A 23,815-nucleotide genomic window follows, 5' to 3' on the forward strand; every position below is an offset into this window, starting at 1 on the left:
TGGGGTGGCTGTATGTCAGTGCATTGTGCTCCCAAAGGCTGCAGTATCTTTTTAAAACAAACAAACATCTTCTTAGCCTAAAAGAGGTTACTGGAAAATAAACAATCTTCATACAGATCCAGCATGTGTGTGGCTGAGGTGCTGATGCCTGGTAGAATGGAGATTTTGTGGGGTGGTGAGAAATTTTGCTTCAGGCTAGCATAGCTGTGAGCAGAGTCTGCCTCTGTAGTATCAAACGCTCAGGAAGTGACCAATTTCACTGGGTCTGTCTGCAGCTGCTTTTATTTTAGTTTGTGAAGGACTGGCAGTCTTTCCTGCTGCTTCTCCAGTTGAACTTAACTGCTTGACATTACTAGAAGCAAGAAGGTAGCTGTGACAGGGCTCTGAGCTTCCAAGTTTCTTGGTTTGTGCATTGGCTAATGTTTGTCTTTTGTAACTATAGGAAACTTCAACGGTTATGGTCAGCGATACAAGCAGATGGTTTGCAGCTAAGACCTGCAAAACGTATGAAGTGTGAATTTAACTTTATAGGAAAGCACTTGGACAGTAATCAACTCAAGGCTGATTCTGCCTCGATAAAAATGCTTTTTGGGGGTCTTAGTAGTCAGGAAGCCTGCCTAAATCTGGCAAGTGTTGTGTACTGCCTTCTTAAATAATTTGTAATCAATTGTACCACAAAAAACGTAGGTGGAGGAGCAGAATTCTGAGTTCTGTAAATTGCATTTGGGAGCTATTGGAGAAATGACGGTAAAACTATTCATTGTTAATCAACTTTAGTAGACGCAAATTAAGGGCTAGGATAGGACAATGGTAGAAATTACAGTAATATCGGGTCAAACTTCTCCAACTCTTCATGCTGTAACAATAAGTTACAAGTATGAAAAGTTGTAGAGATGAGCATTGGTGAACATAATACTGCTTTCTTCAAAAAGGCTGAAGTTACTGAACTGAGGCCTTCTTGATCTTGAGAGGCAAAACTTTTTTCCGCCCTATTGAAGGATTTGATGTTCTGGCTTGTATTTGTAATTCAGTGTTAAAATAGAGCTGGACATCGCTGATACTGCACTTACTACACTTAATCCCATAAATCCTGCCTTGAACTGGGTAATGTATGTTTGCCTAAATGTATAACTTATCCTGGCTTGAAGTCAGTCAAAATTGAAGAATAAAGATTGTATGGCAATTTTTTTAGGTGGCTCATCCTAACAGCTACATTAATATATATACAATTTTTAAAGCATAGTCACAGGAAGTTGCATTAAGTTGAAGCTGTTTGTAGCAGGATCCTAAATCTAGAGTTAGGAGTTCAAGCAACACTTTGAAAACTAGGTGGGCTCTTTCCCACCATTCACAAACGATCTTCCAGAACAGAGCCAACGAAGTCTTCAGAACAGGTTGGAGTAAAAGACCTAGCAGTGGAAAGAAACGTGCTTTCTGCATCTGGGTCAGGGAGGGTGACTCTGTTAGGAGGGTTAAATTCTACTTTTGATGTTCAGATCTTCCTTTTGCATATGAAAAATGACCAAACTTTTGTATTCATCTTTCGTTAAGGTGGTCAGCCCAGAAATGTGCAGCCTTTTAGTGATGAAGATGCTTCAATTGAAACTATGAGCCACTGCAGTGGCTTCAGTGATCCTGCTAGCTTCACTGAGGATGGTATATTCTTTCATTTATATCTATTAATCTTCTTAAAAACATAAGATCTGTGTTGACATAAGAGCTTAAGTGCTAGACTATAAGTAGCGGTAGCAAAACAATGACGTTCTGTTAAACGCTACATGATTGTTAATCTAGTGTCTATTGTTTTCTTTAGTGAGAATATACTCCAGGTTTCATGAGCCTCTCATGAAACTATTAGACTTCTTCCTATTAGAATTATACAGTGCCAACTTTTGGAGATAGTAAGAATTTCAAGGTGCATTAGAAGACATTGATTTTCATAACACATAATTGAGGTGGTAAGAAATGCAGAAGAGTTTGGGATGGAACATTTGCCTGTTTTGAACTAGAGTTGTGCTTGGTCTCCACTACTGTCTCTGCAATCTGGGCTGCTCTAATGTCATTTTGTTGGGAGGAGGGGACCTGAAAGCCTGCTACAGGGGGATAATGCAGGGAGCCTTCCCTGTGGATACTTGCTACTCTTAACTGAGCTGCTGTTGCAGGGGCATCTGAAGTGAAGCCAGATAGGACAGGCTGCTTAGACAGTACGGACTGCATCAGCAGTGAACACTCTGCTGTACTCCAGGCATAGATGTAGTGGACTGGATGAAAACATGTTGCTGACAGGATTGCCTGATGGGCGTCAGTTGTAGCAAATTTATGTAAGACTTGATTTGCTCCCTGATTCATTCCTGGCACATGTAAGAAGCAGGTATAGAAACAGCACAGCTGTATCAATAGATCAATTTTTATAAAGTATTTTAAGGGGCAGTTTGATGTAGCAGTCTTAACACTGTTCTGTTGCTGTTATACTGAGCAATTCTGTAGCTATTGTCTATATGTTAAACTGATTTCTTACTAGTATTAAAAATGTTAAGTGTTGGATACTACTGTGTCTGCTAATAAAATATATATCAGTAGGACTAAATTATTTCCTCTGGATTAGGGCCTGAAGTTGATGAAGAAGCCACTCAAGAAGACTTAGAATACAAATTGAAGGGATTTATTGATCTTACGTTGGACAAGAGGTATAGTATGAAGCAACACATTCATACATTGTTTTCTGGCTTCCTCTGATATAATAAAGGAAATATGCATCAAACTTTTTTATATGCTTACTGAAATTACAATTATTTTGTGCTGGGGAGGACCTTTTCTTCTGTATCTGAAAAGACCTTTCTCCCTCCACCAAGTTTTTGGATAAGTGAGAGTCAGACTTTCCTTTCCTAATAGCTTGAAGTAGAGTGACTTTATTTCTAGCTTGGTGTATGATGAACTCTGTCTCCAACCTAAGTTTCTCTGTCCTTAAGGAAGGAGGCAGTTCATAACATTTCATACTTCATAGTGCTACTGTGGGATACTCTCCTGTTGGGCGCAGACAAAGATATAAACTATCATAAAAACCAAAAGCTAAGCTTTAACTGATGTGTGCTGATTTCAGGAGGTCTTCCTTCTCTCTTCTAACAGTGCAAAGACAAGACAAGCAGCTCTTGAAAGTCTGAAAAGTGCTTTTTCTTCTAAAATACTATATGAATTTATCATGGAAAGGAGAATGACGCTAACTGATAGCATTGAACGCTGCATAAAGAAAGGTAATTAACATGCTTCCTATTTGAAAGCAATAATCCCCATGAAATAGCTTATTGTTTAAAAGGACTTAAGACTGTGAGGCTTCTCTAGTATTTTATAGAGTGCTTAATTTAATTATGTTAACAACATTCCTTTTTTTGTGTCTAGATGTAGTAGTTTAACTGACCTAGAAAATTAACTGAAATTATGTTCTGTCTATTGGTTTCTGAATTTCCACTTGCAAGTTTTCAGACTGATTATCTTTAAAGGGAGGAAGCAATGCCCAAGGTGATTACTCATCACAGCATGTTAATCTCCAGGTAAGAGCGACGAACAGTGTGCAGCTGCCGGACTGGCTTGTCTTCTGTGTGTGCAGATGGGGTCAGGAATTGAAAGTGAAGAGATTTTTAAGACCCTTGGTCCAGTTCTGAAGAAGATTGTCTGTGATGGAACAGCCAGTATCCAAGCCAGACAGGCTGTAAGTATAAAATATTTATTTGTCAGGCAGGGGCAGAGGGTAGCTTTTAACCAGTTCACTATTGTGTAATCCAGAACGAAAGGTTACTACACTAGTGTAAACTCATAATGTTGACTTATGCTCTGAATGATGCGTAGCAGTTTTCACTGGCTTAAGTGCCACCTAAAGGTTGAATGTCATCCTCCTCTTCAACCTGGGAACTTCCTTAAAAAGATGTTAGGTCTCATACTGTTCCAAGCGTCTTAACTCACTGTGTTGCAGTCTCCTTACTGCAGTTCTGAGGCCTGACTGAACAAATGAAAAAATTTTCTAAAATGAAAAAATTTTTATTTTAGAAAAAAATGAAAGTTTTCCCACTGAGTGGTATATCTGTATCTTCCCACTTCCTGTATTACTTTTAACTTCTTTAACAGCAGAGGAATGTTAATTAGTCAAATATATTTCATCAATGATAAAATTACATATAGCAGATGTAGAACTACATACTTGATATTTTCATGCTACCATACTATTCTGTTTTTCACCCAGTCATCCCATCTATGTATCATCAGTATACTTGAAAAATTGACTAAAGACATTCTAAAGCTCTTGCCAAGAGTTTTGTTGTGGGGTTTTTTTTGTTTGTTTGTTTTTAACTTCAGAGTTCTAACTAACATCCTCCAACTCGCCTTTATTACATAGCTGGCTACATCTCCTATTTTAACTCAAGCTGTGTTACAATAGATACTGTCAGCTGGAAGAGGAGGTAGTATTAGTTCAACAGCAGTTCTTTCTATAACAAACAAAAGCTATTAAAGCTTGTCCTGTTTTAAGTGTAGTTTTGAGTCCTATGTGGTTAGTGCAAACATCACTTTCAAACATTTTTTTCTTACTCTTTGTAAGAGGAGGCTGAGTATTATACAGGGGATAGGGAAGAGAAGTGTAGGACCTTGCACTAAAAGTTGGAAAGTGCCATGAAAGGCTCTTGAAGTCCAGTATTTTTGTGACATTTAATCGTAATAGTGGGCAGAGGGGGGGGAATAACTTCCCACACCTGTGAATAAATATAATATGTCCAGTACTGTTTATCTGCATAATTTCTGCTAGTGAATCCTAGAGGGATTTAAAATTATTGTGTGAAAGGAGTGCTCCATGTAGCTTCTTAGAGGGGCTTTGTAAGCTATATTAAATAATACAGCATGAAAAGTGAAGGCTTGCGAGTAGCGTATGTTGTAGAATCGTCCTGAGAGCAGAGGGGAACTGAGAGCTAACTGTTACAAGGTAGCTGAATTAAACAGTGTTGAAGACTTCTACTCTGCTAAAGTGTTAATCTCACGTTTCCATTACTGCAGATGTTGAATTTCAGGGGTCAAAGTTTGAAGGTTTTGTCAACAGTAACGTTAATGTCAAATACTGACACTCTTTTCTTTTGCGTCTAGTGTGCAACCTGCTTAGGGATTTGCTGTTTCATTGTCACTGATGACATCACGGTGAGGATAAATAATACTTCTTTTTGTTGCTGTTAATAAATTGACAATATGAAAATGTGTGAACCTTAAGCTACTTCCTTGATCTCTTTTGCCCTGTTCAGGAACTGTACTCAACTATGGAATGCCTGGAAAACATCTTCACAAAGGCCTATCAGCGAGATAGAGACACTAATGGTGTATCAAGTACCCATAATACTGTGCTTCACATCAGTGCTCTCTTAGCATGGACACTGTTGTTGACCATTTGTCCAATGAATGAAGTGAAGAAGAAAATTGAAATGTGAGTATCTTTCTTGGAAAACAAAATTTGTAACAACTGTTTTTATATGCAATGAAGCCATGTCGATAAAATTTACATCTCAATGAAATGCAACTTACTCCTTAGGCACTTGCATAAACTTCCCAGTCTGTTGTCTTGTGATGATCTCAACATGAGAATAGCTGCTGGAGAAACATTAGCCCTTCTGTTTGAACTGGCACGCGAAACAGATGCTGTAAGTAGATGTCAACAGCTAAATTTTCTTGCATTGGGATAATGACATGACAAATTCTTTAACTGTGTTTCATAGCACCTTGGGTCTCAACAAGTGGTATACAATTCACTGGGTTATGCTCTTTGTAATGAGTCTGCCCCAATCTGAGTGGGTATAGCAATGATTCACAGCAATTTAGCTGTCATTTTTACACTGATTTCCATGTTGCAAAACAGGACCAATATAATAAAACACACCAAACAATACTGAAGAGTAACTAGAAGTGCAAGCTTTGAAATCTAAATCCAACACCAGCTTTAAAAAAAAAAAAAAAGTCCCTGGAGAGATTCCAGGATAAAGCAGCATTGTTTACTGTAGTAGGAACACTCATTAGATACTTATGCAGACAAGTTCCAGTGACTTGCAACCTGCACAATGCTGCTCCCACAGCTAAAAATCTATTTTTCAGTAGAAGCCATGTTGATTTTTATTATTGTTTTTTCAGTATCTTTATTTAGGTACCTTGAGAAAAATAGCTAGTATTGCATGAAGGTTTCACAGCATTTGTGACTATTTTAGTCAGTTGAGGACTAGTCAGTCAATTTAAGGGGGCAGATTTTTAAAGGATTTGCATAAATTTTGCACAGATACCAGTCTTGGTACATTTGGTGAGATTTCTTGGGGTTTGCTTTTGAGTTGGATGAGGTGCAAGCTTCTTGGTATTCCCTCATACAGAGCTAAACTTGCCTTTACATTCCCCAATATGCCTTACTAATTTCTGAACTTTTTTTTTGATAGCACTGAAGGAAACAGCCTCCACTTACCCATGGCACAATTTGGGAGAGCTGCCTGAATGGCTCCTAGCTCGATCAAGGCTGCTGTGCTTTGCCAGAACACTATCCAAAGTGAAAAGATAACTCCAGTTGAGTCAGGATACAGGACACACTGACATGCATAATCTGAAACAATAGGCTGAGACTTCTGTGTAATTGCAAACAGTAGGGATTTGAGTCTCTTGGCTATGGAAGCCAACTTTGAAAGAAAAAAATAAAAAGAGGGAGAGACGAGAACTTGATACTTTATTTGGCCAAACTGACTGCAAGTAACTAAAATCTTAAAATGCACTAAGGAATGAGACTATTCCCTAAACTTATTATGTTCCATTGAGGAAACGCCCCTTTAATCATTACAAATTATTCTCTTTGGATCCTTAACGATCATCGCAGATTAAAAATGCCGTTTCATGTGTTTTGCCTTTGACCAGTTTCTTTCAAAAAGCGTGCAGTAAACTGAGCCTAATCGGTTGACATGACAAAACATTCAGATTAAGAAAACAAAAACTTGGTTTTATGTAAGTTTACATATGTTCTTACTAATCCCGGTAAACTACTCCTGAATTAGTAAATGGAGGGGAGAACATATTTCCTGCTAAACAATTATACATTACAGTTTACTTGGAGGCTTTTGTTAAGCATTTTCTTAAAACTGCTTTCTAATTTTTCACCCCATACAAGATTTATCACTAAATATTGCATACTGTCGGTCCGTGTCTCATGATCCATCTCCAGCAGCATGAATTCTGTGCTGATAACCTGAAAGTGCCCTCAGCTTGTTGACAAGAGTGGCAGGCCGGGTATTGAGTCCCTTGGAATTATAGAGCAGAACAGACTGACAGGTATATGCACACACTGAAGGAGCTGTACTGTTTCATGTGGCTCTGACTACCAGAATAGAGTTTGATAGTGTCCTCCTTGGGTAAATTGGATGCTGTGAATTTGTTCTTACTGGCTTAAATGCTGCAAATGGAGCTGCAAATGGAACTACAGGGAATTAGTGCCATCTCTGTCTCTTTAAATAACAAAATAATATGTAGTAGAGGTCTACGTACCCAGAATTCGGAGAGATCCATTTTTCTATTTGCAGGGAAAGCTGTTAAGGCCAGAAACTAAACCATGATTAAAAAAAAAATTTTTTTACTAGGATTTCTTTTATGAAGATATGGAACTTCTAACAGAGAAACTAAGAGCTCTGGCTACTGATGGAAACAAGCACCGAGCCAAAGTAGATAAAAGAAAGCAGCGATCTGTCTTCAGAGATGTTCTGCGAGCTGTTGAGGTGATTCTTTTGTCTCATTTTGAATGTCTGGATTGTAACTATGTAGTGTACAACTTAATGAAAATGGTTTTATTATGAAGTAGAATTACTGTTTTGGTGAAAGCAACAGGAAAAATTATTTTAAATGAGATTTTAAGCTGATCACTTAAGTGAAATATAACTGCTTTTTTACAAATGTAGAACAAAAAATAAAACTTTGTTTATTTTGCTCCAAACGACTTGCATATTGAAGAGTTGTGTTTTATCTTTAAAGAAAGCTGAACATTGTGCTGTAGATACTGGATTCTTTTTATTTTATACTGTGAGCAGATGTTTTTTCATAGAAAACTTTGTAGGACATTCAAATTAATGTCCTGAAATTCTGTGAAAAGGTTTATTGTAAAATCTCTTACTGAACTACTGTGCATAATAAACAAAAAGCAACTTGGGAGTAAGATACATTTCTGAATGGCACCTCTGTCAGGGGCCAAAGAAGTGTTTGTGTATGATGGGGAGTTGTCCTAACTGTCGTGCTGTAATCTTCTGGTTTTCCATGTCCAGATTAAGAGAACAATGCACAAAGCAGAACTCTAAAAATACTTGGTTAGTGATGTAATTTATGAGTAAAGCCTCGTAAGACAAATGTCAAACTTCTGTCACTTCAATGAATTATTTGTTATTTTACACCTCTCAAACTGGATTTTTTTACTTGTCAGATAATTACTTTTTACATTGCTGTATGAGTAAGACCAACTAAATATTAGTTGACACTCAGAACAGTTAAACGTCTCAGAAGCTAAGGAGAAGGCTTTGAAGTGAAGTCACCTTTGAGATTGTGTCTGTAGAAGAATGAGTCACTTACTAGCACTTGTTACATTCCACTGTCACAAATGTAGCTCACTGCACTTGAAAGGTGGGGACTAAATGAGGCTTACAAACTGACTTAAAGGTTACTCCTGCACTCAGAACTGTTTTTTCCGGAGATAAGTCCAATTCTTAAAGCAATTTTAAAGATTAAAGTCAAGTGTTTGGTTTTTTAAATGCTTTTTGACTTGAACAATGTCAGCTTCAAGTCTTACATGAGATTTAACTTTAGGTACGCATTGGTTTATGAACCAATACAATCTTTAGTATATGCATATTATATTATTTGGAAGGTTCTGGTGTGCCAGATCTATTAATGAAAATGAAGTTCATTGAGATACGTACAATTCCTAATACAAAAGACTGTTCAAATTAGAATTATATATGTTTCCTTTAATTTTGGATAGGAGCGTGACTTTCCTACAGAGATGGTTAAGTTTGGACCTGAGCGCATGTATATTGACTGCTGGGTTAAAAAACAAACTTATGATACCTTCAAGGAGATTCTGGGGTCAGGGATGCAATATCATTTGCAGGTGAGCTGCTGTCCCTCTCTGGCTTCTTTGTAGTAATTAAGTGTGAATTACAAAATCATGAGTAGAACTTGGTGAAATGATGGGCTTTGCATTAAAAGACATCACTTACAGAATGAACTACAGTGAGCTGGAACTGTCTGGGTGAACTGCTTCTGAGTTGTAGCCTGGGTGTGCTGGGTTAGCGATTAGAAGACTTCTCCAAGAAGAGATTCAAGCTGAATGTCTTCTTATCTTCAGGGTTTTTCCTGAATCCTTATGTTCGCTTTCAGCAGAGTGCTGTGGTCATCTGGCTGTAATAAATAAAGGTGCATGCTTCTACCCTTCCTGTGCAAGCCTGTAAAAAAGAATGTAAAGTTTTAGTCAAAAATAAGGAACACAACTTGGAGCCCAATGACAGCATTTCAGAAGGGAAGGGACCTTCTAGGAACTGGTTGTTTACTAGTCATCTGTTTAGATATGTAGCAGAAGCAGGAACTGTAGCTTAGGAATACATGTTCCCAAATAGCTATGATAATTGTAGGGTTAAAATCTTCAGTCCCAGTGTCAACTGCATTTTCTGCTGAGGGAGCCCAGGCATGTAGCACCTTTTTCAAATTCTACTTTCACAGCCAGATATCTTAAAACTGGTGTGTTGTGAAACCATACAGATCCTTGTCCACCTGTCTGATCTTGTGTGGAGGATGTAACAGAACAGTGTCTATAATCTTCTGGGACAAAAAAAGTCAAAGGGCGGGGAGTGCTGTCTCTGTCTTCTTAAGAGGGCAGATTTAGTTCTTAGCCTTATTCTGATTAAAGGAAGAGGTGTTCCCTGGCTTAATGGCAAAAGATACTAAGATTTGTGTCAAATTGCTGTTACTTATTGCTGGAATACTTGGTATTTAACAGTAGTGATCTTTGGAGACTTGATAATCAAAAGGAGAAACTGATCATTTGATGTGTTTCTTGTTTAGTCAAATGACTTTCTTCGGAATGTGTTTGAGCTTGGTCCACCAGTAATGCTAGATGCTGCAACTCTTAAAACAATGAAGATATCCCGTTTTGAAAGGGTAGGTTGTTGCACCTTAATGTATTTACTTCATAGGCTAATATATTTCTCCTGCGTTAAATAGTATTCCAAACATGCACTTTAGAAGCTGTCATCTTTAAACTTGTCACTTCAGTTCTAACAGTGTCCCATATCATCCTGAATAAAACCAAACCTTGCTTGCATGTGTCTTTGAGCTTGTTTCAGATTTTCCACTGGGCACGTGCCTGCTTACTGCTTTTCCCCCAAGGGGGTCTGAGGGTTGACTTGGTTGCCGATGGGTACCAGATTCATGCTCCATACGTGTGAAAATCAGGCTCTCATAAGAGCCATAGGTTTTTGGGTAGGGACCTACAGGAAACTACAGAAACTGGGTCTTTATAAAGACAGTATCCCCAACTCTCCAGTGTGAAACAGGCACTAGGAGGATGACGTTCTGTTGGTTGTGAATGTTCTCATCCCATGTATGAACAAGTTGAGGAGTGGCGCTGCCAAGTTTAATCCAGGGGGCAAACTTAATCTGCATTGTGTCTGTACGATGTTTAAGACTGACCAGCTTCCAGAATTGCTCCTTTCATTTTAATATCTATATATATATTTAAAAGAAACTTGGACTGTATAAGAATTTGCCTTTGGTGCAAAGACAATATACTATCAATTTCAGAAGGCCTACCAATTTAATTCAAAGATTAATAAAAATATTTTTTCAGCTGTTTGTTAACATAAAATCTTTAAAGGACATAAGCCTTTGGAACATCTGTGATTAATTTTTTTTTTTTTATTTTGTAGCACTTGTACAACTCTGCAGCATTCAAGGCTCGGACAAAGGCTAGAAGTAAATGCCGTGATAAAAGAGCAGACGTGGGGGAATTTTTCTAGATCTCCTTTTCCATGGGGTTCAATTTTCATAATTAAAATAGATTTGTAACCTTTAAATTAATTTTATAATTTCTGTAGTCACAGCTTGCACTTGTGCACAGGGATATTGTATAGAGTCTGTAAATATAATGCATGTTGTTGCTTAGTTGCATATACCCTGTATATAGATTGACTTATGATTGGGTGCAGGGATACCTTATAACACTTGCGTTAGATGCAACGTGTTCCAAAGGTTGAATATATTGTAACTGCACTGTTAAGTGGGGTGAATAACTGTAGTCAAATGCTGTCTGTCAGATTGGATTCCTTTTTATATCAAGGTAAATTTAACGAATTAATTGACCAAGTTAATTGAAAAGATGAACTTGTTTGTGTTATTTTAGTAACTTTATAAACAAAAGACAAAGAAATGGTGGACAAAGAAATTTCTACATAGTATGACTTTATCCTGGAGGGGACTATGAAGTTCAATTAACTTCACTTACAGTGAAGCAGTGAATGACAAATACTTGCCACAATGTAAAATAAAACCAAGCTTCTCCTGTTCTGAAATTGGGTGTTTAATTTGGGGAATAAAGATGTTTCTCACTGCTTGCTTCTGTGTAAAAGTGATTACTACATGAATGGGAAGCTGAAACACTAGCAAAACCTTTAGGTTGAAACACATTGGTTTGTTTGCCTGTTCAGCCATGTGGTTGGGTTAGTCTCAATGCTTTAGTAGATGCTATAGGAAACTGTACCTTACTGTGTTTCAAAGGTATATCTTATTTACATATGGTCTGCACAACAGCAGACAGTCTGCACATCACTTCTGTAATGGCCAACTGTTTTCTAGTTCTGGTACTGCAAAACACCTTGTCCCTTACCTTACAAGAGCCATTGCAGCTGCCCTGTTCTTGTTCTGTTGTGTTGAAAACTCCTCTTACCCTCAGTTTCTGGCTTTAGAGGGCTGAAATGTGCCATTAACTGAGGACTGTCTGTCTTGGGGATGATGGGAGGGGTTATGTAATAAGGACACTAAAACCTGGGTAGCTGGAGCTTCTGAACCAGAAGATCAAAAAGTGCTTGTTAAAATAAACATTCTTAAAACTAAAGGTCAAGTTAGCAGCAGCAGAAGTAAACCTTACACCCAAACAAACCCCACCCCCCACCCTGAAAACTACTGCTTGCTGCGGTAAGGGAAAGTTTGGTTTGGTTTTTTGAGTTTCAGATTATAGCAGAACCTATTCCAGAAAACCCATATGTGCTAATTAGCTGTACCTACTAACTTTTTTTTTTTCTCTCAATATTTAATGCATTATGTAAGAACTTGTTTGGCTTATGAAACATTACGTAGACTACACCACGGCCTTCAACTGAAATTTGTGCCATGGTTGACATGTGTTGTTGGTGTTTGTCATGCAAGTGGAGAAGAAAGTTCTGATCCTTGAACAAGCTGAAGCTGGCTGCCTGTGCTTGCCCAGCCTGAGCTCTTGCCCCTTTGATCTAAACTGTTCCCACAAGCCTGCTGGTCTCTCCCGTGGCTTCTGGGTGGTCACCTTCAGCATGCTTTGCTAGTGTAAAGTTAGCACTTGCAATAGCTTCCTGTCCTGCCGGTGTTTTGCAAAATTGCTTTCTGCAGCACCTCCTGGCAGGCAGCTGAGCATGTGGTTGTCTTTTCCCCCATTACACTGTAGCTGCCAACCGCAGAGACCAGGGTGGCTTCCAAGGCTGTCTGAGGGGAGACGAGCTGTTTTGCTGCTCTCCAGAGAGCTGATGGTTTGTAGACCTTCTCAAGCTCAGAACTTGAGAGGCTGGGGTCCTTCCAATTAGGTGATGTCGGGAATCTTTTAGGAATGCAGGTGAGATTTTTTTATCTGTCTGGCTTGCACAGCCTTGTTTGGAGGGAGGACTTCTAGGAGACCCCTGCAGAAAGGGAACAAGCTTTGTTATGTCCGTGTTACTGGTGCAGCTACTCAGACTGGGCAGCAGCAGAGCTTGTCAGCTTGGGCTGGGAAACTATGAGTCAGAAGGTGTATCCTCTCTGTTGTTTCTTGAAAGAAAAATACACTTTTTGTCAGTTTAAAGGGGTTCAAAATTTTAGACTTACAGAATGGCTTCAGAGAGGATCTGTTGTTTTGAGCCGTGGTCCCTCGACGTAAGCGTCCGTTGCCTGTCGTTGCAGTGTGCCGCAACATTACGTTCTGCAATATCGGTGAGAAAAAACTACTGATCAAAAAAACTACCTGCAAAGGAGCAATTACCAGTACTCACAAACAGTTCATCAGAATTTCTGCTTTAAACAACTAACGATGCTGGACAAATTAGTCCATCCCATAATACTGTCCCACTTGAATGTGTAAGGTGTGTTGGAAAAGGAGAAAAATACCCTATTTTTTCTAGTCTATGCTTTTAAAGTACCCGTGACTGCAATACTGTAGATATGACTCTCTGCATAGCAAACTGGTTACTCAGCTACAGTGTTATAGATATGACTCTTCTGCATAGCAAACGCATTTTTAAAAGGCATCATAAACCAAAAGGTTAGTGAAATATTGATCATCAGTAACAAACCTCATTCTCCATGATAGGATATTATCGTAATGATTCCAATATAATAAAAAAAAGCTGTGTATGTGCTGATTTCTTTTTAAACAGATCAATATTGCGAAGTCAGTATGCTTAGCCAAGATGAACTCTAAATATAGATTGAAAGGGACAGTATTTCATAGCTGCCTTCATGGGTCCTGCAGGAGCTGACAGGTTCCTATGTGTCTAAAAGTAGAGAGAGGAGTTTTCTTCGGCTGATTTTCACTGTCTGATTTCTTCCGTACTGGCATATTACCTGAACGCGGTTATGTTGTAAGTAACATTTCATTCTTCTGGGTTTTATTTCCTTTTAGACTTGATTGTTTTCCTTTTTTCTGTGAAGAATTTTCAGTGTGTTCTCACACTAAGTTTGGATTTTACCACAACTTAAGGAGAAATGACGCATGAGGAAAAAAGTCTTCAAGCAAGGTTAAAGTACAAGACAGAGTGACTCCAAAACCCCCAATGTTTAGATTGGTTTGTCGGGAAAATAATCAAGACTTCTGGCCAGGGACACTGATGTCTGTATCCTCTCTCCTTTGTTTGGCATGTCAATGGAATCAAACAGATGTAATATAGACTTTGTTGAATTAATAATGGTCATCTTCACTGAGGTTATATGCACAGTGATTAAATCGGTTTTAAATAATTAACAATGCAGAAACATATAATTCATACTATTAACAAATCAAAGGTACTTACATTTATTACAGCTCAAGTTGTTAAGAAAAATCTTCCCTGAAGTTGCAGGGAAGTACTAATCAAAATACACAAGAGAAACAACTCCTCTTCAGAAGTTAAAAATAACCAAAAGCCTCTCTGCACGAGGTGGTAACTTTTAGCACGCCATTGTTGGAGTGCAGGGCTCCGTAACGACTGCAGTTGGCCACGGATGTGCTTGTGGGCAGACAGCAGAGCCAGCGCTGGAGGGGACGCGGCTCACCGACCGTGCTGCCTGGCACCACGCAACGTTCTAGGGGAAGGAAAGTGGACGCAGCCATCTGTCCTGAAGTTACTGCTGCACGCCTAAAAGTCATACGCTAGGTAAGGGTGATCACTGCTATGCCAGCTTTTCTACCTTATCTTTGTATTTTGCAGCAACAATTCTGAACAGAGAAGAAATTAGCTGTAATCTTTTCTTACACTCCATTAAATAGAATGATAAAAGTATACCTGCAGGCCCATCTATCCCAACTATCAGGAGAACGAGCCCTGTTGTCAGAAGTGACTGAAGCACTTTCAGTCTTCAGGCTTATTGAGGCTCAGTGAATGTCTACGTGGCTGTGTGCTCAGATTTGGGCGAATTATGACAATCATCTTCTGTATCTGGTTTGATGAGGGAAAAAATGGGTCTTTTCTGTAAACGCTCAGGCCTGTATTCCTCAAACTTCAGGTTTTCAATTGAAGTGCTAGATTAAGAATCTGGTCACACTGTGTTCTCTTGCTTGAAGAGGGAGAGGGCAATTCAACCCATCTAGGATTCACCCTCAGGTGCTTAACACTCTCCATCAACAGGAGGTTTGCATCCCGTGAAATGCTGTTATGTCTGGCAGATGATAGATAAAATTGAACTTGCAAGCTTTGCTAAAATACTAAATGGGTAAGATGTATTCGAAGTCTAAACTAATCTCTGTGAGCTCCCTTCTTACATTCACTAGCAAGGGAAAGGCATCTTTAGACTGCAATTGTAAGGTCAAAAAGACCTATTTTAGAATAAGAGGAATATTACCTGGAGGTATTTTTCTTCAATAATTAGGGAGTTTTCAGTGATCAGGGTAGTCTAAGATACCTAATTAGAGCATCGGCATCTCCTTATGGCTAGAACTGTAATTTGTTTCTAGAAGACATTTTTTGAATCAGGGTAGCATAAAGAAAATGAAAAGACTGTTAGAGGATAATGTGCAATCCATAGTGCAGCCTGGTTAGGTATTGCTTCTGTTCTATGTGTAATCTTCCTTCATAACTGTATTTATATAAACAATCATTCAATGAGTTCATGCACCCAGACTCTGCAGAGAAGCTGTTCTTGCTGATTGGCCCCCATCCAGTGCTTTTTTTAAGGCAAGGAGTATTAGTCTGAAGAAAAGGCTTTGCCATCAGGTTTTAATTTGTCAAAACTAGCATTTACATGAAGTAGAACCACATTAGAAGACTATGTTTTGCTCTATTTTTCACGAATAATAACTTTACAGTGATATTCCAAGGTGCATAAGCAGACCCAAATTCTTGCTGCTTCCCTCCTACATCTGTACCTGCATTCTCTGTCTTGTCTCTGAATTAAGTATTGGATGCTGAAAGCAGAGGACCTGAGTGACATCCTTCCTGATGGTGTTGGTGAAGGTTTGGCTTTCACTGTGGTCACCCTTCATCTTACCAAGTACCCACCAAAAGGGTCATACAACTAAATAACTAACATTCAAATCAATGCTGAAGCCAGTCAAACAGATTTTCTCCTTCTCTCTTTCTCCACACACACATATATATAAATACACACACACACACATATGCGTAAGTATACATACACATATGTAGGTATACATAGACGTGCACAAACACTATGTAGAAATGAAGTATTATTCTCATCAAAGATCTCCAAGAATAAACAAGTGCTGTGTACTGCATTACACTTGCCTTCAAGTGGGCTAGTCCTTCAAATCTCTTTATTTTAAGGGCTGTTAAGGCTGCTCAGCATTTCCTTAGATCATGACACCAACTACTACCAGTTATTTTGCATATCCATGTTTTAAATTACCTGTAATATTATTATTTCTTTTAGATACAATGGAGATGCCTTCCTTGGAAATTAACCTGCCCGATACTTATGAAGAAGGAAAACTTTATGTAGTTGATTCCTTAAACAACCTAAACAAACTAAATGTTTGTCCAGATGGATCACAACATGCACTAGGTGCGTATGATAGATGATGATTTGTAGTTTTCTATACATACAGTAGGCCATCAAAAGCAAGTTGCATATGACATTTGAAAAGACTGACCACATTACGTTGCACTGATGTCAACAGCCCAATAGGCCAATATGTATATGTCAAGCTCTCTACTGAAAAATAGAAGAAAAAGATTGAAAAAGGCATAATTTAGACAGGTCAGATTAATGGTTTAGCTGCTCCTGCTGAGTATTTCAGGTATCAGTTTCTTAGAAATCCCTGCATGTGGCTAGGGATTCACTGTCAAGCCTGAACTTATCTTCCATTTCCATTGGGATCCATGAGGTGATCGCTTGCAGGATAATTTCTCCAGTAATGCTCAATATACACCTACTACATGAACAGCATCATAACTTTTCATAAGCACTAAAATTCACATGTGGCAATAGAAGCAGCAGAGAATTTCTATTCATTCTTTTAAGGCTTATCTCCTAGGGACTCAAACCACTTATCTGAAATACCCCATGAGACTTTTAAGCATTTTAATTCACAGACACTCTTTACTTACAGCTCCAGATATGGGCTCTCACACTTCTACTGGTTTTATACGGCTTTTGTCTTTCATTTGCTCATGGCAACAAGAATATTTTCACCCAGTGATAGCTACAACTTAGAACCTGGAGTTCTTCAGCAGCTTTCCACATGACAATATTTGAATCTGTTTTTATTTCCCTTACTATAACAGCAAATTTGACTGAAGAAAAGCTATAGAACAACAGCTGTGTTTAAATGAGTTTCAGATGGCCATAAATTAATCATGCTTCTAGTTACAGGATTTAAATGCCTTTCCAGTACTTCTGTTTCTGAGTCCTCTAACTTTTCCTAATGCAACAACTAAAGTGGTGCTGGTTTCTAGATTTAACACAAAGATGTTAGACATAAGATACTTAATTTTCATATGCAGATTATCTCAATATTGTCACTTCTACAAGTACAAAATGAGGCAATGGGATAAATCAGGTTTAACATCAAAGAAACTCTGCAATCCGGCTGTCTTGCTTTCTTTTGTAATTTTCATTGGACAGTATCATTTACTTTCCACATAAATATACAGCGTTCTTTAGGACCGTATAGGGTTCTGTAGAATAATCACATGCATACTCCTCCTTACATTTCAGCAGTAAATAAATGTAGCCTAACATGTATTTTTTGCATCAGTCTGTAAAGTGCTTTGGCTCCTTCTAGGATTATTCCTTTTAACATACATATTTTTATTTTTTTTTTAAAAACTCGGAGATTCTGTAGATATCTTATCCCATCAGTTAAATATATAAAATGTATTTTTCACTGTCCCTATTCAGCAGCATAAAATTCTGGTTCTCTTGCCAGAAAATTAGTGACACCTGTGGAGTATTTTTCAAATTTTGATAAATACTGAATTCCTGTGCATGATCTATTAATAGTATAGCAGATGCACAATTTGGTTTAAAAAATGATGTTTCAAGAGTGTTGCACTACACAGCAATCCTTTAGTTCAGCAGTTTAATATGGCCCGGCATAATTAAACACACTAGCAACCATGTTAAAAGCTATTTAAAATGTATATACCTTTTGATTGCTTTGGTAGCAGCCATGCAGCAATTTCTCTATGTTTTAGATGATAAAATTGTCCCACTGTTTGCAGTTTGGCAAGAACGTGTGTTCAGTGATTCCTCACAACACTGCAGTCTGGCACGCTCAGCCAGCTGAAATAGTAAGAAGTTCCATTAGGCAGAGCAAGTACAGACCGCTTTAGAGACCTCCACTGATAGCTTAGTATGCTGGAGAGACAGCAGTAGCAGGCCCTCCCCATCCTTATTATTCTGTTTAGAAAGCGATATTGGTGCAGACATTTAGTATGTGATGCATTTGTTATGAATGCTATAGGAATAAAAATAACCCCCCCAACCCCAAATATTAAAAGGTATCAGCTTACCCACAGGCAGGAGCATGCTAAATGCAATAAAGAAAAGCAGAGGTATTCCCAGACATCTCCTGTCAGCTCAGTAAATTGCTCAGCCCCAGGTTGGTTCATTATTAAAGTGCTGTAATGGCACATGCAGCCTTCCCTCAGCTTTGTCACTACAGGCTCAGTTGCAAAGACCTCAGAGATTTCTACCAGCTAAAACAAGAACACGATCTAGAAATATATTTTTCACAGACGCACACACTACTTGCCCTTTCAGAATGGCAAGACAGCAATTACAGGAGGAGAAATTACAGTAATTTGCACGTAATTTTAGTATGTATGAGACTGACACCAAAAAGAAATTACATTAGCTCCCTGCTACCCCCAAAACATAAAATAAAACAAAAATTTAGTAAGTTGTTAAAGTAGTATGTAAACTTGGGATTAAACAAATCTGGCTCAAGTGTGAATTTTTTTTATATTCACATGAATTTCCTGATGGTGTTCCTTTGCCTTTATGTGTTCTCTTTAGGGCTTATTGCCACCTCTCATTTGATCGCAACTGTTTCTGAGAGAAACTATTGACTTTCCCTATATGCAACACAGTCTTTAAAAAGCAATAAACTGCCTTGCCTCTCTGATTCGAAGGCAGCACAGCAACTACTTGTCCTTTTACCCCCTCATTCTTCATGTGCTTGAAGGACAACATATGTAGTCCAAGTGAGAATCTCTTCAATTTTTGACAATTTGGGAGGATATGTACCTCATTTTTTTATTGAAATGAGACCAACAAAACCTAAAGAAGAGAAAGAATATTAAAAACATTTGTTTTAAGATAAAAAGCCAAGACCTGTATTCATCCTGTCCAACTTCAGGAGCTTAACTGAGGTGCTTAATTTGGGAAATTGATCACCTCAGGGATACTTCTATCATCAAATAGAAAAAGAAGCAAATCTAGAGGATGAATGTGTAGGATGAATCTGTATCTAGGTTTTCAAAATTATTTTTTCTCCTCTCTTTTAATTTTTCTCCTCTTTTGAAAAGGTTCAGTCCATTCAGGCCCTTAGAAAGCCTTCTGATGAAAACTTCATTGCAACCTTAGTATGTGTAAAACTGAGCTGTAAAACTCTGAACTGTAAAACAGGTCAACTTCAGCAAAAGTGTGTATTTCAACAACAGAAATATTTTTGTTGAGTATGTTCCAACAGCTACAACAGATGTATTAGTTTTTACAATTCCAAATTCAAGCTGAGCTCATAAAGTTGGTTTCTTTCCTTCTCATGCAATATGACAGGAAATAAGATCTGTTGGACAAAATTATGACATATTCTGCATCCTTTCATGAAGCCAGAAGCATTTTGTCATGTTTATCCTAACCAACCTTAACAAAGTTTGTCACCAAATGATTTGTTATCTCATAACAGATGAGGAAGAGAACACTGGTGGTACTGGAGAAAACACGGCAGGGAACAACGTAAGAAACCAGTGTTTGTTCTTCGTCACCTTTATTCTTACTTTGATCATCAGTTTGGCGCTTGTTTCATTTGTAATAATCTTAATAAGTAAGTAAACCAACAGTGGTTCTTAATGTAGAGTCAATTAGAAGAAGAACTTTGTTGAAATGCATGATGCTACCTTATAACGTGCTACTGGTGTATTTGCATGGTCAAAGGCTTTGGCTGGTTATGGGCAGTGGGTCTTGGTCTTGGGTGCAAAAGCACAGGCCTCTTCTCTCTGAGCTAAAAGGCACAAATTTGTTCCCAGTGCAAAGGTTTCATGAGCTTCAACAGCTGTGAAGAATTTAGCTCAGCAGGGTTATACTGCATTGCTAAAAATGAAATACTGACTGGAAATTAAATTAAATTTTAAAGATGACAGTATGGCAGTGAGATACTTTGGCAACGTGCCTTCCATTCCTTTCCATATAAAACTCAGTAGTGGTGTCATTCCACTGAAACTGGAATTACACCCAGGATAACGCTTAAATCAGGCTACCTGAAGAAAGACCTGAAGGTTGCCAGCTATGTACTGACAGAAATTGACTTGGAACTAAGAAAATCATAAGAAAGAAAAAATTAGATGAGATATATCAAAACTGGCATGTAGCATTGAGTCTGTAGACATAATTACTGTTCTGCTTTGGCTGGACTGGTTGGGCTGGCTTAGCTAAACACATGGCTACAGGTGACCTTGGTTTATGGAGCCTTTGCCATCTTGGGGTTTTCTGGGCTGATGGTATTGAACAGAGTACAAGGTGCATTATTTTAACTTACAAGTCCATTTTGAATTAATTTGAATCCATGTGAAATCAAGATTTCTTTTACCCTATAGCAGAGAATTTGCTGGAGAATAGCAAATATCCTCATTTTCCTTTTTAAACAGGAAAACCCAACCCTTGACTGAATTTACTCAAATGCTCAAAGAACAGAATATCAGACAAGTAAAGAGCACAAAGGAAATTTTAAGTGGCATGACTGTAAAACCCTAATTAAAATATACTTGAATTCCAGATTTATTTAACAGGGAGCTGCTAAAAGTAGAGCCCTGGTATAGAAAAATGAGAAATGTGCCACTCTAAGTGTAAAAATGGTAAAGTAATAGTGAAAAGGGATTAAAGGAATTTATCTGGGCTCAGGTTAGTGGAGGCCTATGGCTTTTGAAACTGATTTCCAGCAGTGTTTTAGATTATATTACAAACATAATCTCAGATTAGGTTTGCAATCCATAGATACAGATTTGCTTAGCACTGGAACTATTAGACTTAAGATTCAAAACCCACAGATAAATTTTGTTAATTGTAGAAGGCCAGAATAAAAATAGCTCCAGAAGTGTACATGACAGATACTGCGTATTAGTGTTCCAGAGGAAACTGGCCTCTAAATGCCAATATTTGCAAGAATTTTCCTTTAATCTAAATCCTTTAGGAAATCAATTGATGCGGCTGTAGTCTGCTGTGTGTTTTAGTAATTGTACTTTTAGAAAAATACAGGTGCATACTGCCCAGAAACAGCATCGTGGAGCCCCTAAATAAGACATTTTCCTGTGGACACTAATGAAATGGATATACTCCTGAAGGCTACAAAATTTGTCTGAGCCCAATTTGATTTTATTACACTGCACTAAACTGAATAAAACAGAAAATAAGCAATTAAAGAATATGGTGAGGAGGTAACTCCACCAGATGCATAACTTCTTATCATTAGGTACTGCAGTTGTTTTTCTGTTTAATATTTTTACTCATCATAATTCCCTACAAAATCCCACAGGAATGCAAGAGAGGGTAGTGATGGTTTTGACTTAAATGCTGTCAATTTAATGCGGTACATTTTCCTTTTCAAGTTCAAACTAGAAATGAGTTGGACCAAATATCAAGCAGACTAATATCTGAAAAGAAGAACATAGAAGAGCTTAAGAAAATGAACAATATTATATTAAAGCATCTAAATCAATCAGGAATTAAGGAAAAGGGGAGACACTTCTTCACACAGTCTCTTGATCTTCATGGTTACCTCTTCACTCATGCTGAGCTGAAAGTCCCTGGAGAATAGATCTTCTTTGGAATGAAATTCAGCATATTCATGTACTCAGATATTTTCACATGTGGCACACAGGTTACTTAAACATTCTGATATGGTCACAGGAGCATTGGAAAAGCCATCTGAATGACAAATAGTAGAAAATAATATTTTATCCCAGTTTATGTGAATACAGATTTTGAAAAATAAGCCTGTATGATTTACAATAAATAATGGATTGTCAACAATTTTGGGCAAAAGCTCCAGATTCTCTGTACATTGTAAATTGCAGGGTTAAGGTCTTAGTTTTACTTTAAATGTAAGTGAATGATCACAGAAAATAGGGATTTCTATTCACAATTCCAGCATGACCTTGTTCACTTAGTCATTCTCCTGTTTCTTTGGAACAAGTTTTGTGTTTGCTTCTATATTATTTGTATTTAATGACAATTTCAGATTCCATAACTTATAAATAAATCCAGTTCTGCCACAGAGTTTGGTGGTTTGCCTTTCTGTGCATCTAAATAGATTGACTTACTACTCCTTTTGTGAAAAAAACCAAACTTGAATAATCCAAGTCCCTTTCATAACATGCCATACTCAGCCCAAATTGGTATTGACTGAAAGTGGATGTCGTATTATCTTACATGGGAGATGGGTTTAGAGAACTCAGTCCGGTAATACCCATCTCATAGCAATGCTAGTATGCTGTACTCAGTATTTGCTCACAGTTTTGGGGGGAAGTCCAAGTGTTTTTATAAAGTGATGTGGGGAAAATACTACATGTTCTTGTACTCTTCTCTATAGTTGCTGTTGACCCCTATCAGGGAAGGACCACAGGGCCGTGTAGAAATCTGATCTGATTTTAAAATGGAACAGTACCTCAGAGGGTGAAAGCAGGAGCTGGTGCTTTCTCACTTTGACTTTATACATTTGTGGAGACCGATGTTTGCGATCATGTAAGGGACTGGTGGGTAGCTTTGTCATTTTAGTATTCAGATCCTTCTACTGATATGTACTTTAAGAAGCCACCTCTGTTACTGCTAAACAAATAGGTTACTCCCATCAAGTCAAGTACAAAGCATTTGACACTGTCCCACATGGCATTCTCGTCTCTAAATTGTAGAGACATGAATTTGCCTGGGTGGACCACTTGGTGGATAACGAATTGGCTGGATGGTTGCACTCAAAGAGTTGCGGTCAATGGCTCAATGTCCAAGTGGTGACCAGTGATGAGTGGCATTCCTCAGGGGTCGGTATTGGGACTGGCCTTGTTCAACATCTTTGTCAGCAACATGGACAGTGGGATTGTGTACCCTCAGAAAGTTTGCTGAAGACACCAAGCTGCGTGGTGTGGTCAACATGCTGGAGGGAAGGGATGCCATCCAGAGGGACCTGGACAGGCTTGAGAGGTGGGCCCATGTGAATCTTCTGAAGTTCAACAAGGCCAAGTGCAAGGTCCTGCACCTGGGTCGGGGCAATCCCAAGCACAAATACAGGCTGGGCAGAGAATGGATTGACAGCAGCCCTGAAGAGAAGGGGTGCTGGTTGATGAGAAGCTCAACATGACCCAGCAATGTGCGCTTACAGCACAGAAAGCCAACCATAACCTGGGCTGCACCAAAAGTAGCATGACCAGCAGGTTGAGGGAGGTGATTTTGCCCCTCTGCTCTGGTGAGACTCCACCTGGAGTTCTGTGTCCAGCTCTGGAGCCCTCAGTACAGGAAAGACATGGACCTATTGGAGTGGGTCCAGAGGAGGGACATAAAAATGATCAGAAGGATGGAACACCTCTCCTATGAGGACAGGCTGAGAGAGTTGGGGTTGTTTAGCCTGGGGAGACTTTATTGCAGC

General features: G+C 38.4%; 2 protein-coding genes across 2 annotated transcripts; both read left to right on the forward strand.

Annotated features, from left to right (window-relative positions):
- The first annotated feature begins 1,556 nt into the window (after nt 1–1,556).
- Nucleotides 1,557–11,099, forward strand: IFRD1 (interferon-related developmental regulator 1). The gene is made up of 11 exons (XM_010294748.1): nt 1,557–1,656; nt 2,606–2,687; nt 3,127–3,251; nt 3,549–3,706; nt 5,125–5,175; nt 5,277–5,455; nt 5,561–5,669; nt 7,629–7,763; nt 9,014–9,142; nt 10,093–10,188; nt 10,956–11,099. Exons 1-11 carry the CDS (start codon nt 1,608–1,610, stop codon nt 11,043–11,045), a joined length of 1,203 nt encoding a protein of 400 aa, XP_010293050.1. The 5' UTR covers nt 1,557–1,607; the 3' UTR covers nt 11,046–11,099.
- Nucleotides 11,100–16,394: 5,295 nt separating this feature from the next.
- On the forward strand, nt 16,395–21,994 carry LSMEM1 (leucine-rich single-pass membrane protein 1). The gene is made up of 3 exons (XM_010294749.1): nt 16,395–16,521; nt 19,871–20,008; nt 21,786–21,994. The coding sequence occupies exons 1-3, from the start codon at nt 16,395–16,397 to the stop codon at nt 21,992–21,994; spliced, it is 474 nt and encodes a 157-aa protein (XP_010293051.1).
- The last annotated feature ends 1,821 nt before the right edge of the window (nt 21,995–23,815 follow it).

The sequence above is a fragment of the Phaethon lepturus genome, unplaced genomic scaffold, assembly GCF_000687285.1.
Source record: "Phaethon lepturus isolate BGI_N335 unplaced genomic scaffold, ASM68728v1 scaffold6629, whole genome shotgun sequence".
Classification (NCBI taxonomy): domain Eukaryota; kingdom Metazoa; phylum Chordata; class Aves; order Phaethontiformes; family Phaethontidae; genus Phaethon; species Phaethon lepturus.